Consider the following 17,491-nt stretch of genomic DNA (forward strand, 5'->3'; position numbering starts at 1 on the left):
GTCCAACTTTTAAACGGTTTACAAATCTTTTGAAACAGTAAAGGCAACGAGAAACAGATGAAAATAAAGCGATTTCTCATGATTCATATTAAAAACGTCCTTTACATAATTGCTTGGGTTTGAGCGCTTTTAGCTTTTGTTCAATTTAATCAGACCAACTATTTGCAGCGTTTAGTAAACTACTAATAAAGGAATTTTTGATGGTTATTACTCAGTAATTACCCATTCTTTGCTCACACCTCCTTTGGTAATCTTACTTATGATTTGCGTTGAGGTTAAAGCATAAGACTCAGATCTGTCTCATTATTTGACGGCGTTTCGTTGTGACGATATATATACATGTACACATAATGCATAAAATACAACGTTATTTTATTACTCCAATTGTTCAAGTTTGCACCAATGACAATCTATGTGTCATTATATTGCAAAACATGTTTCTGAATTGGGTGTGAAAATTACAGTCATTTACAATTTCCTTTAGGTTTCATCATTCATTATTTCGTTTAAAATAAAGCCCTAAATAAAAGAATGATTGACTATTAATAGAAACCTGACTCAAATAGTTCAGTACTTGACACTCACTGGTTGGTAACCATTTTATGATTAATCACTTGGGATTGTGCAGTGGCCTAATGTTTTGTAGATCTACATTTTAAACGGCAACGTCAGAAGTATCAGGCAGCGATGGTCGTATTTTTGTTGTTATCAATTTGTTTTATTTTAAGTTGAATATTTAGGTAGGCTAAAATAGCACATTTTGACCCATTTGTTGTCATCGGTTTAGTTATTGTTGACGTTAGGGTTACTGAGGATGGCAACATGACGCTGCTTACGGGAAACCGGATAATATAAAAACAAAAACAAACGATTGGCGCCGCCGTTGTGCTGAACGCAAACGGAGGTCCTTTGTAATGATGAACTAAGTAGTGAGTCTGGTTCCATTGTATTAAAACTACAAGGAATTGCATGGTCCGAGGTAAACAAGGTCTCTTAGTTGTCCATGTATTTTCAAAAAGCTTTTGATTAGCAACTTAGAATACGCAAGGTCACGTATTTTGACAGGAAATTAATGTTAAAGAAGAAACAGAGTACTTAGGAACACTATACACGGACTTAAAAAGTAATTTAATCATAAACATTACTGCCAAGGCACTGGTGTATACAGAATACATCGTTGCACTGATTATGACAACAGAGATTGTCGAAACGTCTGAACGATGTATTCTGAATACACCAGTACCTTGGCAGTGATGATTATGATTAAGAAACAGAGTAAGATTGGAAATTTTAACAAGTTTCTGCTGATACGTTAAGATCAAGGAAAAATGTAATGCTAGTGTTCAAAAGCCACACTTTGGGCGAAAAATAGGCAAATGTACGATAAGGTGCAAAAGGCGCTGTACTCTATTATTGCTGCTCGAATAAAAAAGCAACCCTAATCTGCTCATGCAGTCAGCAAAAATGTCCACGCTTAACAAAGCTTAATTGATTTCGTGACAGTACCAGTTGGTCTTAATTAAAACTTATTGTTGATAGCTGCCAAAATATAGATCGAGAGATAATTAGTGCGAGGTGCCTGCAAATGGTAATAGACGTCTAGAGCGTTTGACTAATGGCACAAAATCAATTTTAATCTCATTTTGAACGATGCGTAATAAAATATTACTATTTTTTTAGAGATTATATTATGCAGATTAACTAATAAACCACTATAGTTGCTTGTTATGAACATTGTTAGGTAATAAACTAAAATCTGGCCGATAAAGGTTTCGCATATCCTATTAGTGAGTCTTAGTCATCTTTTTCGTGAAATATTGGTTAAACATTATATAAGCTGCTGCTGCCAGGCATACTACAATTGCCAAAAGAGGTGTGTAAATTTGATTTGGTTTGAGCAAGTTTAGCTTTTTACACGTTTTGACAACAGTAGGATTCAAGTTTAGAACAAGATGTCCGTATTTAGAAATGTGCTACAGGACCAAACTGCTGATTAAACAGCTTCCAAAATCAAACTTTTTTTCCCAATCAACTTTTGTGTTCAATGTGTAAAAGTTCGTTTGTGATACAATAATGTAAACTGCATCTTGCTTTAAACATTCTTCCAGTAGCGAGGTTTGAACTGACAATCGTCGTACTTCGTGTTGATAAAACACTTATCCGCCAGCAGAGCTCAGGCGCCGAAGGCTATGTGACGTCCGTAAACGAGACAATGCTATACGTTTATGACGTGTCACCTGGAAACACGTGGTCGATTTGCCTTAATTGTCAATCAAATCAGTACAATTTGGGCGGTAAATTGCGATCATCAATTTGCCAAATGCCTGCCTCTGGATGCTACTGTAGTATGTGGTTAACCACATTGATCAGGTATAATACAAATTTAGACGGGTTCTGACCATTTATGGTGCTAATAAGTAAAATTTATTGCAACCGCATTTAAGCACGTCATGACACGACCTGTGTGTTGCACGTTTGGGAAAATGACTTGCGTTTTTGCCAAAAGTTAATTGGAACATGTAATGGTTACAAACTTAGCAGTTAAGTTCAATACTGAACAAACTGCGTAAGTTTACAGACAAATTGATCTAAAAGAGGGCCTTTTTTATTTAAAGCCCAAAATTGTCCCGAAAGTTATCAGAGTAAAATTGTGCATCCATGTTTAACATCCCCTCTCGTTCAGAGAAAACGCATTTGAATTGTAAACTGTACATGATCTTACTACACATAGACGAATTTTACCAACTTAAAGAATAACAAAAAAAACTTAAACTCCTTTGTTTTAAAATGAAAGTGTCACAACAATTGTGCTCAATTCCACACGTCATGTAAAGACCTGGAAGGGTTCCTTACTCTCAACCAGGCACGTTGACGCAATTATTTTGTTGTCTTTACATTTCTAATTAGTCCCGATACGCGTCATGACGTAACGTGGCTATTCGTTTCAAAACCACATTGCACTGATTTGATAATTCGTGTTAAATTAGCCTAGCTTTGTTCCTCTAGCCAGGCCCAGCAGATGAAAGGCGATGTTTACAATAGGGAGTGATTCGCAACGGGCTGCTATTTGGGCAGTGGCTGTGGTCTAGACAGCCGTCAAGGTATAATGGGCCCGACCCACCTTTATAACTGCATGGCGTTGGCTGTTACAGTTGCCAGATTGAGATGTGACAGAGTGAGTAGGCTGTGTGAGACTTGATGCTTTCATTAAGTGACACACAAGCGGTTCTGACTGTGAGTTAAGTAAACCAGGTCGGGTATAGTAAAATGCAAACGTGTCACATTTGACAGTATCCCTAAATCAAAATGACATGCGATTTAAAGTGACAGCAAATGTAAAGCCTGGGCCCTGGGACTTCCCTAGCAATGCAGATTTCAATTAGGCTTGCGTATTACAGATTTTTATTACATGGTTTATGAAGACACAGGTGTGCTTATCAGATAAACTTCGATTTCGCGTGAAGTAGATAAAAGTAATTAGCCTTTCAAGCATACATAGGGTGCATTAAATTTTAAACATTTACATGAATTTCGGCATTGCTGTAACGTTATACGGTCTAACATATTCACACATACTACTATTCACTACATTGCTTTGTGCACCATGTATAATTTGTTATGTACAAAGCAAGAAATCACCAAGCAAGGAAGCCAACAATATAATGTGTGCGCTATGCCTTTTCGAGAAACATGTCGCTGACTTCCTTGAGTGGTTTCACCTTTCAGTCAGTTCGCTGCCTAAGAAATTTCCCAGCGCTCTGATTTACTGCGAAAAATAACCTAACTAAGGCACAGAACGGAAACTGATATACATGACATATCGCAATGTGCAGCTCGGCCTTTTTTGTAATGTGTGATGCCTTTCGAAAATCTTCTGGCTCAGTAGCAAGACATTTAGTAAATGCTAGGTGTTAAGGCTAAAACCTTAAAATGGCTTCATAAAAGTCAAAATTGCAGGATGAAATGTCGTTTATGCTCGGGTCAGCTTTGCATACACACCTAAACTGGCAAGCATAAAATAGCCGAGAAACAACGAATTTGGCTAATGGCAAGTAGTTTTGGTGGAGTGTAAAACAAGTTGTATTTAGGCATAAAAAGATGTTTTGTCATAAGTGACGGGTAATGTGTTTGCAAACATTTGTCAAAGTCATTAAACTAGTAAATTGCCTTCCACTCTTTTTGATTTGAGGTTTATCATCGCTAAATTCACAGGCATATGGCTTTAGGTACTGCCATACATCTGTCATAAAAACTCTCATGCAGGCGTTTAACGTTTTTCTCCTTAAAAAATAGTAGCTACTGGCTATATAGTATAGTTGTAAAAGCGACACGATTGGTTCTCTAATACGTATGTTTATCATAAGGGTGTTTATAAGCAAAACCGTTTAATGTTGACTTCTTTGAAGGCCAGATTGGTTATGCGTGTACCGAATTAAATTTAAAAATGCATTTAATTATGCCACTAAAGAAAAACTAAAATGAGCATGTTTAGTGCCCGTTGGGTTTACGCATTGTAATTGCACATTCCTTTTTACATTAGATTAGACTAGAGCGTGCTGTTCTAACCATCTAATTGGGTTAGGTTACATTGACATCCTTCGCTGCAATTCCCTGAAATATGGTTGGTAGTAAACAACGCACTACGCTGACTGTATACATGTGTAATATGTAACCTCACGTCGAACTTCCGTTCAAGCAACAAAACAAGCTATAATTAAACTCCGCACCGTTAGCAGTATTAATCACGACAATACGTCATCATAGGAGAGTCGAGCGGCGAAATTCCGGTTACCGGATGAAAGTAGTCAACAAACTGACCACTAAAAGATATTAAACGAATTTATTGCAGTTTTTACCCAATGTGTCATAAAGGTTTGATTCTAGGCATTCTCTTTTTTCGGATGCATCATAGATTGACATCAAAGTAGTCACAATCACACCGAATGCATATGAATGTGTTTGTAAGTACTATGTATGAAATACATATGACACTGATTCATTGAATGATATGTACATTTGCAATCCGAATTATAGAGCAACAATTTTATAGCAAAACTACGAACATTGCTATTCTGCAGCAAGTCCATAGGAAACGAACTTAAATAGCTTTGGTCTTACTCGGAAAAGGCTTGGATCAGCCATCGCGCTTTTAGGGGTTACGTCATAGGATTTGTGCCTTTTTGGTCTATTATCTTCGACGTCTGTAGAACCAGGCTGTCTTGTGGTGATTCAGGCGAACCCAGATGCATTGTGACGTCACATTGGGTTGGCATTCTATGAAAAGTCAGGTGTGATTTGGCTGAACTACAACGCCTTGTGCGTTGAAATTGCACCACGTGGTATAGGAGACTGTTTGTCAAGTGATTTAGAGTGGCGGTATCTGCAGTTTGAAGGTTGTGTGATAAACCTGGTGTTATCAGGAACGTGGCTTTACAAAGGCAAACTCAAACGCTGTATCACCACCGTTGCCATACCAATGTCACGATACAGGCGTGGTAAATGACGTTGGAAAAGATGTTATGTCGAGACATCTAAATGTGTATGTCCGCACGTTTATTTGTTTCAGCATTGTTGACATTTTCTTTCAATCTAACAGCTTTTGGTCATGACGGCAATCAAATGTGCTGCATTTTAATGTAAAATATACAACCAGTGGCCTTTTCCTACTGCAGTAAGTTCATATAATGTGAAGCTGCCTTTAGTGTTGACTTTGTTTTTGCTAACCTAAGTCTAAATGGAGTAATGGATTGTTGAATTCTATTGCCCTTTCTTGTGTTTCAATCTCCTTGTGGCATTCATCAACTCTTGCGGAAGTCTTCATTGTAACCTACCCGTCTAGCCCTCAAGGTGATTAGCAGTTCACAGGACAGAAGTAGAAAACGAGAAATTCACGGAAGAAGTTGTTTAGTCAGTGTGGACCAGGAAACTGGCAGATAATGTGTTGCAAGGTGACTGTAAGGGCACACTGGCAAAGCTTTAAATACAGTTATGTATTTTGCAAGCATTGCCAGACCAGGTTTAGGTAACGGATGGAGTTAGTTCTTGTGGCCTGCTTAAGATGTTAACAGTACGGAATGGACAAATGCATGTTTTATTTGTGTGATAAGAAGTAAGAAAATTTATACATCATTTAGATGGCACTTTGTCAAAGCCTTTTCAGAGAAACGTTTAAGTGATCGGGGCCCTTAAAACGCGTTTAATTATGCATTAAGCTCTTTTAAGCCCTAAGACATTGCATTTGATTTTTAATGCAATGTATTTTAAAGATGTTGTAAAACTTTTGCTGTTGTCAAGTATTGGTGAATTAAAGTTACGTTACAATTTAGTTTTGTTATATGCTTAATGCGTTAACTCAGAAAAGGCACCTTTACCCGTTTTAAACAGTGCTCTATTATTAGCAACTAGTGTTCTGACTGGACAAAATGGAAGGATATGAGATTCTGAAACATTGCACGATTACAATATTGCCCGTTAAAAGCGTCTGGCCAAAATCGTGGAATTGCCGCAAAGAGTTTTTTTGAGTTTTATACGTGGGTTTAGTCTACGAGCACATTGACCTTATATGCGTGTGTACAACAGATTGGCTCCAACTGAACTGTTATTTAACCCTGTCGCATTAATTGTAAGGTGTGCTTATGCATGTCTGATGCATAATAAGGGTCCATTGCTAAACTCATTGTATGTTTTATTTAATGGCTTGCAGAAACTAAATAGTAAGAGTAAAAATGTCAACGCTTTTATTCAATATTACCGTTGCTACGTTGACGACCCTTGATGAACATCATGATGAATTAGAAACTCACGGGCATCACGATCACAGTCACGATCACCACTGGGAGGATCGGAGCCAGGCCGAAATCGGAATTGAAGTTTTCTTCCTTGCCCTGATTGCAATTGTTGGCACTTTTGGAAATCTCATTTTAATTCTTTCGATCGTGATACTAAAGAGAGTTCACAAGAATGGAAACATATTCCTTGTGAATCTAGCAGCAGCGGATATGTTGGTAAGTTTTGTTAACTGTTAACATTTACAACTACTCGCACTTCGTGTAAAGACCGCAGCACCCAAGAAGTGACTTGTTTGTTAAACTCAAGTTTAGTAATAGCGGGATTCAGTTAATGTGACAATATATTGTAAAACAATTAAAATTCTGTACCAGCTGGCGAAAGAGATGACTTTCGCTTTGACCAACGCCATTATGAAACAATTAGTTAATTAACGCAGCCTAAACGCCAAACCTACGTTTAATTGCCCATTAAAGGCCCATTTCCTTATGTCAACAGTTAAGGAGTATGACAGTTGAAACGTTAGGACACCTGCGAGAAATTACATTACCAACATAACGATTTTAATCCTTTCAGGTCTCGTGTGTCTGTGTGCCAATTGTAGCCGCCAACGCCGCTTTGGGAATGAATGTACTTCCCGAAATCGGCTGTACCATCATGGGATATTTGACCATCGTGTGTTGGGCAAACTCCTTGTCAAACTTGGCGTTTATAGCAGCAAATAGGTAAGCTGTGGTTCAAAGGTGTTTAAAAATATCTAAAAAGGTTATTGGAATACACAAGGATACATTATCTTAATATTTCTCTAATCCACATTGGGTTGTTGTATTTGTTTGCATGGACATACTGCATAACGGCAGAAAAATTGATGCATAGTGCATATTGCTTAGGTACAGCATGGACATATGCGTGGGTGCAACTCCATAGCCCACATATATAAGTAAACGTCGCGCTGTTTCTGAGTAAAAACACGGGCTTGTATCCCCCATTGCGATGTGTTGACGACTGCAGATCAATGTATGTTTAATGTAGGTAAATCGATCGATTGCTCATTGGTATTAATGACGGCTTTAATTAGAAACTATTTTAAAGTAGAAGGGTCAGCGCAAAACAAAATACCAAACAAATTCACCTACTTTTCGGTTTGAAGACATTTAGTGGCATATACAGTTTTAGTAGTCGCTTGCCTGTAAAAGTAGATATGAACCCGCATGCCACAAGATTACAATTACATTAATTCTTGCCAGGACCGCCAATTAATCATCTGGTGACAAACTCTTTTATAACAAACATTAGTGGAGTTTGCATGCCCGAATTTGTCTTATGATTTAAACGATATGTGCCATCATATATTTAAACGATATGTGCCATCATATGGGCATCAATTTTTTTGGAATCAAAACTATGGATGTAGTTGGAATTCTTTTATAACGGGAAATTTTTTTTTTAACGAAAACATTGTTTATTGTTTATTGAGTAATGCGCGCGGTTTATATGCAAACGAGCACGTATTGGCAAAAACTTGTCCATTAGTGTTGTTATTCCGACGTTAATGAATGTGTTTGCGTTGTTGATGAGAAACTTAAACGAACTCAGTTGACTTTTGCGCGAGTAGCCACATTTGGTAGGGAATTTATTCTTTGTCTTTTTGTAACTATGCTATAAAAAAGATAAAAATTTTACAATTATTAGGTTTTCGCAAAATACCCTTTTTTTTATTTAAGTATTTGCGTAAAATTTACTATTATGAACTACCCACTATGGCCATTATGAATTGGCTACTGTGGCCAATTTCAAACTACATGCAACCGATTTGGTTAGAGTGTGAATTGTTATTTTTGATTGCCTAAATCTCAGGCAGTTTAATTAGCTTGCCTTTAACTTTTATTCTATGAAATCCAATCACAATTTTCTGCTAATCCGTAATGTATGGTTGGAAATGTCACGGATTTTCCCACTGTTTTTGTCCAAAATCCTATAAATAGCGGGTCAAAGGTTAATTCGCATGCATATTTTATCTTCGTGTTGCGGACATCCTATGTCTACGACCATGTTTGGTACATAATACATACTCGTACTGATATGCGGCCCCCGATTGACTTTCTTTTGTCGTTTAAAGACTTCGTGACTATGATTTTTTCTTGTGTCGTAATGGCATTATGGTGTGTGTAATGCAACGAAAATACAACGTTACGCGGTCTTAAACTCAGTTGTCCTTCAAAACACCATCGGTATAAAATAGCCAAGTTAACTCACGTGCCTTTAATAACAGATGAAAGGATGCATTATACGATCTTAAATTAAGTGGTATAATTAATCTTTGCACTGGCTATAGAAAGAAGTGAAAATTACAACGGTGTTTTAACACCGCATATTTAAATTCTTAGCATTGAAAATAAACAAACTTTGTCAGCCAAAATGCATAGACAGTATTAGTGCAATAAATGTGTTTTTTATTTTGCCGACATTAGCATAGCTTTCTATATTTAAATGTGATTTGTCATGCATTGAAACTTTATGTTGACGCAATAACAAGTGCCACTGTGCAATGGCCGCCGCATTACTAACTAAAGCGATGACGAAATGTTTTTGCGTGATGTTATAACACACTGCTTTTGAGCTAATTCATACGCTCTTTATACCCTACTCGTTTCGTCACACTGATTTTTATGATCTCCATAGATACTGGGCAGTTGTCCACTACGAGTCACACAGCCGATATTTCTCAAAGAAACGAACAATCGCCATGGTCTTGGTCACTTGGCTTTGGGCAAACCTTCTTATTATGCCCGTTCTGACTGGCTGGAGCAAACTGGAGTAAGTTTTTCGAAAACTATTATTTTGAAACAACAACCTACCAACTAAGTATAACATGACAGACTCTTATATAGGACAAGTCGTAAGAATAATTTTCAAAGAAATTATTTGTTTTCATGACAAAATATTTTAAACAACTAGCCAAATTTTAAAACATGTATATAATACCGCGCCACATAAGTCATGTAAACCGTACGTCATTTATTTCAAGCAAGTTTACGTCATAACGAATGGAGGTTATCTATTTGTATCCTGGATGTTATTCATTTGTATCCCGGTGTACAAAACAGTCAAAACAGTCCCGGTGTACAAAACAGTGTTTTTACCATATCCAAAGTATTATCCACGACTCCAGGTACCATACCGCGAAAAAACGCATCTTCCGTTATTTTTAATGTTGTTACCATAAAGTAATACAATTCTTGAAATACATCTTGTACCTCGTGGGCTCGAGTCCTGCGGAAAGGTTATCTTTTTAATCTGTACCTTGCGGTGCTAGAATACATTTGATTCGGTATGGCGATTTCCAGGTCTGGTATACTATATGTTCCTGTTTAAATTTTCTATCCAAAAATGAATCATTTTGAAAGCAGGAAGCCATATTAATAATTTTTCTTTTTCATATTTAGGTTTGATGCAAAAATGATGATGTGTTCATGGCATGACACCGAGACGCCAGCTTTTAACGCTTGTATGATGGTTGCTGTGTTTATTCCAGTCATTATTATCATCGTTTGTTACTGGAGACTAGTGCAGTAAGTACACGTGCTAATTTTATGACAATAAATTATGTGTACCTTACAATATTTTGCAATGTAATTTTTAATTTTAATTTTACAGTTCCGTACGCAAACGAGGAAAATGGGTTCGAAGCATCAGTCAAACTTGCAGCGCACAATCTCAAGGAACCAATAAGAAAACGGTTCGAAAAGAAGTCGATTTAATGAAGACTCTTGGCGTGACTGTTGCCGTTTTTCTTCTTTTCTGGCTTCCCTATGGTCTTATGCTAAGCATTAATCCTGAGCAAATCCCAGCTATCGGAGAGAAGGTAAAAGGTTGAGACGTTTAGTGAAAAGTCTACGTATTATTCTTTAGTTTATTTTGTCAAAAAAGCTTTACCTTTTCAAACTAATATAACGATATTATGCAGTAAAAAAATCTTAGAATACACATTTATCTGTCGCTATTGGAAACACGCTAATTTGCGGCCATCAAGTTTACGTGTAACCAGTGTAAAATACTATGTACAACTTTGTAGTTTGACTGTTATGTAAATCATTTGATGAATTGTCGACGGTTTTTTTATACCTTGTTTTTATCTTGACACTTTATTTCTTACAAAAAGTTAACAAATCGTTTTAGATAATCGCTTGGTTGGCATTGAGCAGTTCTTCAGTCAACTTTATCATTTACGGTGTTATGAACCCAGTGTATCGACGAGGTTATGTGAAACTTTGGAATAGAGTGCGCCACTGCACCTGCAAACGGTTCAAGTATGTACTTTTTGTGAAAGCTGTAACTAAACAAATGAAACTGTTACAAAAATTGTACAAAATTTTGGTCCCACTTACATGCATCAAACTAATTTGGGTGTTTTTTTTAATTTGAGTGTATTTTGCCACTTTGAAAAGAAAACACTTTTTCTCCTATTTTTGGAAAAGAAGAGATAACCCACAATAAATTAAATTGGAAGCTCCGTTCAGTTTTGTTTATATTACAACTTGCAACTCTGTTACAGGGCCGACAACGACAGCAGCTCTACTTTCTCAGTAAAACAGACCAAACGCATGTCTACGGCATCCCAGGTTTGTGAGTCTGAATAAATATAAACGTCGATTTTCACTTACAATATGTAAATTGTGCATAAACTTTTAATCATCCCTCTGAAATCTCAAAATATAATTTACCTTTGTTACGCTTTTATGAAAATCGCACTTGCTGATGCCAACAATGCTTATCTTCACTGATTAATGATGATGCCAACCTGGACATTTCCAACTATAAAGTTGTCATTTGCAGCACGAAAGGCAGACAAAGTGCCTGTGCTTCGAGTTTAGGCGGCCCTACCACTGAGCCTGTGTAGCTCAATTGATAGAGCGCAAATCATAGAAAGGCTCCTGTCATGGGTACGGTTTCCATCTTAGACTATTTTTTTAGCCTGTACCTTGTAACATTTGACAAAGGTTTGGTATCGTAGATTTGCCAATGCTATAACATTTCGTTTATTTTTTAAATTTCTGTTTTTTTACCAGATGTTTTTTATCATTTTAGGCACATAGAAAAGTCAGTCGATTATCCACCCCACAACTGAACTTCGGATTTAACAGTGGGGTCTCCAGCAAGGATTTTTCCGACGACAGACAGTGCAAAAGCGTTGCATAAAAATACTGGTGACCTGTTTTGAGAGATAAATACGTGATTTGATTTTACATCGAAGGACAAAGGTAGTAGGCAAAACCACAAAGAAACCACCCCGAGAACATCTTTCAGTCGCACAGTTTATAAACGAAAACCAAACAGCATAAGTTTTATTTTTAGTCGACCGTCTAAAGTTTTGAAGGTATTAGCTTCACTTGCACTTGTTGATGGAATGTGTTGTCTATATGTCTGTGTTGTAGGCACAAATAAAACACACACATGCAGCAATTAGGAAATGGGCATTCTTACATGTTTGCATTAATGACTGACTCAAAGATACCTCACAACAAGCCACCGGTTTGAATTTTGTTTCTGTGGTGCCACAGATGTCATATGAACACCAAACCTTAAAATTTAAAGTTGGATGATCTGTAGCATGATTAGTAGAAGCGATTGCCATTCTTATTCAGTCAAAAGTCTAAATCAGGGTTTCTTAACCAGGGCTGCGGGGACGTGTATAAAAAATAAATTGCAATGGTTTAGTTACTTAAGCAATTACAGAAGGGGGTGGGAAAATTGGTTGGTGATTTGAAAGGGGTGCAGCAAGGTAAAAGGTTAAGAACCACTGGTCTAAACGAAAAGCACTCTGTCGATTTTTTTGGTGTTCGCGCAATTTTTTTCTGCGAAGTTTCTGGTTATTTTTTTAGTTCAAATGTTATTTTTTACTTTTGTAAATGTTGCCATTGTTGTGCAATACCACGTGTTCACAATGTTTATTACGAAATAAAAGTTTCACCTCTGAACTTCGGGTGTTGGTGCACTGTAACCGGACAAAAGTGCAGCGATTGCAATTTTTCTATCAAAACTTTGCGAAGTATATTAAGTCGATTATTGTTTGTACCCCAGGGAGGTATCACGTAACGCAGTGGTTCTCAAGCTTTTTTTGTGGCGACGCCTCTTCAAAACTGGACTTGCGACGCACCAGCAAATACAAGTTTTTGAGGAAACTTATTGTTAAAGTTGTGTTTATTGACACAACAACAAAAAACCACGAAACGTAACTATTCTGCGACGCCCTTGGAAAATTGAAACGACGCACCAGGGTGTCGCGACCCACAGTTTGAGAACTACTGACGTAACGAGTGGCCGCAAACACAGTTGCGCCCTCCATTGGGTAAAACACGACACGTGTAGATGCTGTTAAGTTAAGTTACGTACTTTGACCAAACCAACTGATAGCACATGGTTTTACGTTTATCGTGGGGTACATTCTTACTGTGGGTACATTCTCACTTATAGTACAATAGAGAAATACTTGGTAAAATAGGGCATGCGAAACAAATTGTGTACATGTTACAAACACTTGCTGATACTTGGTGTACGTAAAACATTAATGTATGAAAAGTTTCGGCTTGCGCCCCAACAAGTGTTGTGTATCCCTGACCGCTATGCCTGGCGTGTTTAATGTTTCTATTAATTAACAATACGCAAAATATGTCAAACTGAAAAGCAGGTATATGCAGGCTATTCGCAAAGCTTTTGCACAAAAACTGCCATTTTGCTACAATAACGTTACGTAACAAAATCACAACTTTACTCGATTTTACCCTGCAACAATCTTTTGACACAGCATCCATTTTTAGGAGATGATGCACCTTTTTTTTCTTTTGTTGTTCCGGTTCTTGTTGCTTAATTTCCAATTCTTGTTGTCTTCACCGCTCAGTTTCCATGTTGGTCTCGGTGTTCTTCCAGAAGCAGATAGAACCACACACGACACAAACAACCAGGAAGATCACAACCACGATCATGCCCATATATTCACTCGCCAGTTTTTCACTTAACTGAAGACTAAACGATGCACTAAGAACGGTAACAGCGATTGCCAATCCAGTTACTTCAGGCATACTGTTGTTTGTTCAGGTATGGCAACAAGTTTTAAGCAAGCTTTTGTTTTTGCCACTATTTCTACAAAACGATGTTCATCAAATTATCAGTTCCATAGAATTGCTCTGAAAAAGAACGTTGTGGGTAACATTAATGTAAGATTTTGGCATAACAAATACTGTAAACATTAAGCTTCACTTGTTTACACAACCAATCTCGCAGACTAAATATATCCTCAAAAAGCGTCCACTGTAACCAGCAAGCTTTTATCGAAAATGGAATGTTAATTTCATGCACATTGCTAGTTCAACGCTAAAGCACCTTTTTCTATTTCAACTTGATGATTTTAATTAAGGGTAACAAGTTCGTTCAGCAAACATTTTCACTTCTGCATATTTGATTTATTTCGTCAAACAGAGGTATGTTTGCAAACGAAGAAACCATTGCCATAAAACCAAGTTCCAATCTGAAAAGATCGCTCCACTTTAAGGACTTTGAATCGTTCTTCACTTAAAAGTATGCTATTGGGATTTTGGTTGGAAGCTATAACCCGGCAAATGTTTTTTTTTAATTTTTAGTAACATAGCTTATTTAAACCGCAGGAATTAATGTCCACCTATGATCTATTTCTCACAACAAAAAACTATCGTATTGAAAAACTGTCCTTATAGTGCATAAAAAATTAAAAATCTGACCAAAATCCTTTCTCATACATTGATAAGCAAATGACCTTGATAAGTATAAGTACCTTATTATAGACTATCACGTCCTCTTGGTCTGTGATAAATCCGCAACAAACACCTAAAGTTTAAGGTAAAAGCTTAGGAACAATTTGCAGACGTTGCAGTTCGCAGCTTTGTACACGAAGCAAAGTTATCCCGCCTGGGGATTCCCCGGCCGATAAATAACCTACGAGGTGTTTTTTGACCATTTGCTGATCACAAAAGTCTGCTTTTAGCGCACGTACACATGTTTGCCGAACCTATTGACGCTATAAACCATTTTCGAACTTGCTGCTGTCAACTGTTGTGTATTTTGTGAGGAAAGCAGATTTTCAAATTACATCACCAAGTTGTGTAAAGTATATTGCAGTACGATTCGCAATGTTCTTGATGACAATGTTTAAGGTCTGTTTTTTATCGTCAAACCAAGCAGAACTGTATGAAAATGGACAAGTTTACCTTTTCGGTCGTGATTGTTTACTTACCTTTGTATATCAACCTACTGTTATTTGCCTATGTGGCCCAAAAAATAACCATTCCAAACTTCAGGATCTTTTATTATTATCAGATCAAGTTCCTGTGTTTTACTTCTTCCGTTGTTGTTGTATTAGCATAATTTCGACCGCTATTATTTCGCATGTGGACAACAATACAGTATGTATCTTTTTGGGCCACATTCAAGCGTTCAAAATAAGCCTGAACTTGTAGAAATGTAGAAAACGGCTTGTTAAACTTAACTAACCCCAAACGTCACCGCAATCCATCGTTCAAAACCAATTTGTTACTATTACTGCATTCCAGTCCATTTAAAGAATGTTAAACAAAAGACAGTGAATAGAAGTAAAACAAATGCAATGAATAAATGTAAGGTTTTAAAATATATTTTCCTTTAATTTAGTTGTGCACATACACCCCTGTACAATTGAAATTTATGCATGTTTTATGTGTTTTTTTTTAAAACTGATTACGATTTCTATGAATGGTTGCAATTTCAGTTTTAAAACTAGCAGTCTCAAGGCCTTGAAGTTTTTGAAAAAAAATTGGATGAAATTTATCGAAATACTATGGGACCGTTAAAAGGAAATGTCTGTGAAAGTTCATATTAATGTACAATAGCTGTATGTTCAGTAATCGTTGCAATTGAGCTGGTGGTCTTTGTTTTTCCAACTGCATGCTGGACGCCATTAAACTTCACGCATTAAAGCGGAAACAGTTTGTTACGTAACAAACACCATCTATTGTGGCGGATGAATATGTGCACTTTACATGTAAGTACAGTATTCAGTTAAACCAGATGTTGGTTGAGATTGTTGTTGGTTGAAGTATTATTGCAGCAAAAGTTTGTTAAAAAGTATGATTAAATGAACCAGGCAGTTACATGTTTGAGCACCTGACCAATGTAAGTAAGTTTGCTGCATTGTTTGTTGTAATATTACAGCTTTTGAAACAGTCTGCGTTTGTGTATGAAACTGTGGAGTCAGTACATACAATCCTGTTTACAAAAGTTGTAAAAAAGTGACAAAATCATGGTTACAACGTATTATGTATTTCCCAGCTGCAACTATACTGTAGCATAAATGATGTAATATATTAGCCAGCACTTGCACCCACATTTTATTACATTGCTGTACTGTTGCTACAGTACCTCAAATTCAGAAAATTGACATTGATTGGGCAGGCGCTTTTTCGGTTGGCATTTTGTCAATTTGCCCGCAGGATTTCAAATACCTTTTTCTTGTATAACTAGGTCACATTGGAGCGGTCGAGGCTTTATTAGGCAGCGGCATCGTGTTAGAAACGTGTAAAAAGTAGAGCAGGGGTGGCCAACCTGCGGCTCTTTGCCTGGTTTTATTCGGCTCTTACGTTGTTTTTGAAGTTTGGGGCCTCTGTGGATATTTTGATTGGTTTGTGGTCTCTGTGGATATTTTGATTAGTTTGTGGCGATCTGGTACAAAAATTGTTAAATTTGAAATAAAGCTATAACAATTTTGCTTTTGAACAAACTTACTATGAACTGCAACAGTATTTGGCAAATAACTTGATTATGACGACAAATATTCAATTTTTGAACAATGAATGATTGCTCATTTTTGCGTACAATGCGAATCAGAGAAAAAGCAACAGCAATGTTTACAACAAGCTATATTGTTCCAAAATTAATTATGTTTCAATCCGTTTTTCGGGTTATGAAGAACGATATGTTTTATGGGCAGTTTGTCTCTTGGTTTTGTTGTGGTGCGACGTTTAGAATTAATATCTGGCGCAGGTATCTGTGTGTGAGGAACACCCCTGAAGTAGAGCAACATAAAACAGGTGTTTACTTTAAGGAAATGACGATAAAAGGATAAGGCAAATGACACGCTTCGATGCGTATTAGTAAACACGGTAGCCTGGTCGACACAACATCCTGTTATTCTACGTTTGTGTGGGAACTTGCTTGGTATACCATTTATTATCATTTTAATCTCAACAATATAAAGTCCAAAAGCAGTAATGATTGTTTGTTTTGGGGCAACCATATTTAGTTTTGCACCCTGTTGTTTAGGCACTCACTTCCTCGAATTGTTTGTGCAATACTTTAAAGCGAACGTTTTTTAATCAGATTGGCCGCCACCTGATGGCGCCATTAATGCATTGAAGAAACGCGATTACCATATATTGAGACAAATTCCGCGACAACTATTTTCAATTGAATATTGCATATCTCGGCACTGACTCTAAAAATTTTAAGGTCAGTGTTACCAATGTCACACTACTTTCTTGCCAATGTCACCCTACATATTAACATTGATAAAAGATCTTAACGAACAACTAATACAAAATATCAATGCCAAACATTGTTTATGTTTTACATCAATCAACGATAACAATTTGGTTACAGTTAATAAATCGAAAAACGTTTAACATAAATAATTTAAGGTTTA

General features: G+C 36.8%; 1 protein-coding gene across 1 annotated transcript; it reads left to right on the top strand.

The window, feature by feature from the left end:
* Window positions 1-6,672: 6,672 nt before the first annotated feature.
* On the top strand, window positions 6,673-12,764 carry LOC145214712 (melatonin receptor type 1A-like). The gene is made up of 8 exons (XM_080083298.1): window positions 6,673-7,004; window positions 7,363-7,511; window positions 9,469-9,603; window positions 10,233-10,358; window positions 10,444-10,651; window positions 10,966-11,096; window positions 11,342-11,408; window positions 11,875-12,764. The coding sequence occupies exons 1-8, from the start codon at window positions 6,726-6,728 to the stop codon at window positions 11,983-11,985; spliced, it is 1,206 nt and encodes a 401-aa protein (XP_079939424.1). The 5' UTR covers window positions 6,673-6,725; the 3' UTR covers window positions 11,986-12,764.
* Window positions 12,765-17,491: the final 4,727 nt, after the last annotated feature.

The sequence above is a fragment of the Phallusia mammillata genome, chromosome 2 (assembly GCF_965637545.1).
Source record: "Phallusia mammillata chromosome 2, kaPhaMamm4.hap1.1, whole genome shotgun sequence".
NCBI classification, from domain to species: Eukaryota; Metazoa; Chordata; class Ascidiacea; order Phlebobranchia; family Ascidiidae; genus Phallusia; species Phallusia mammillata.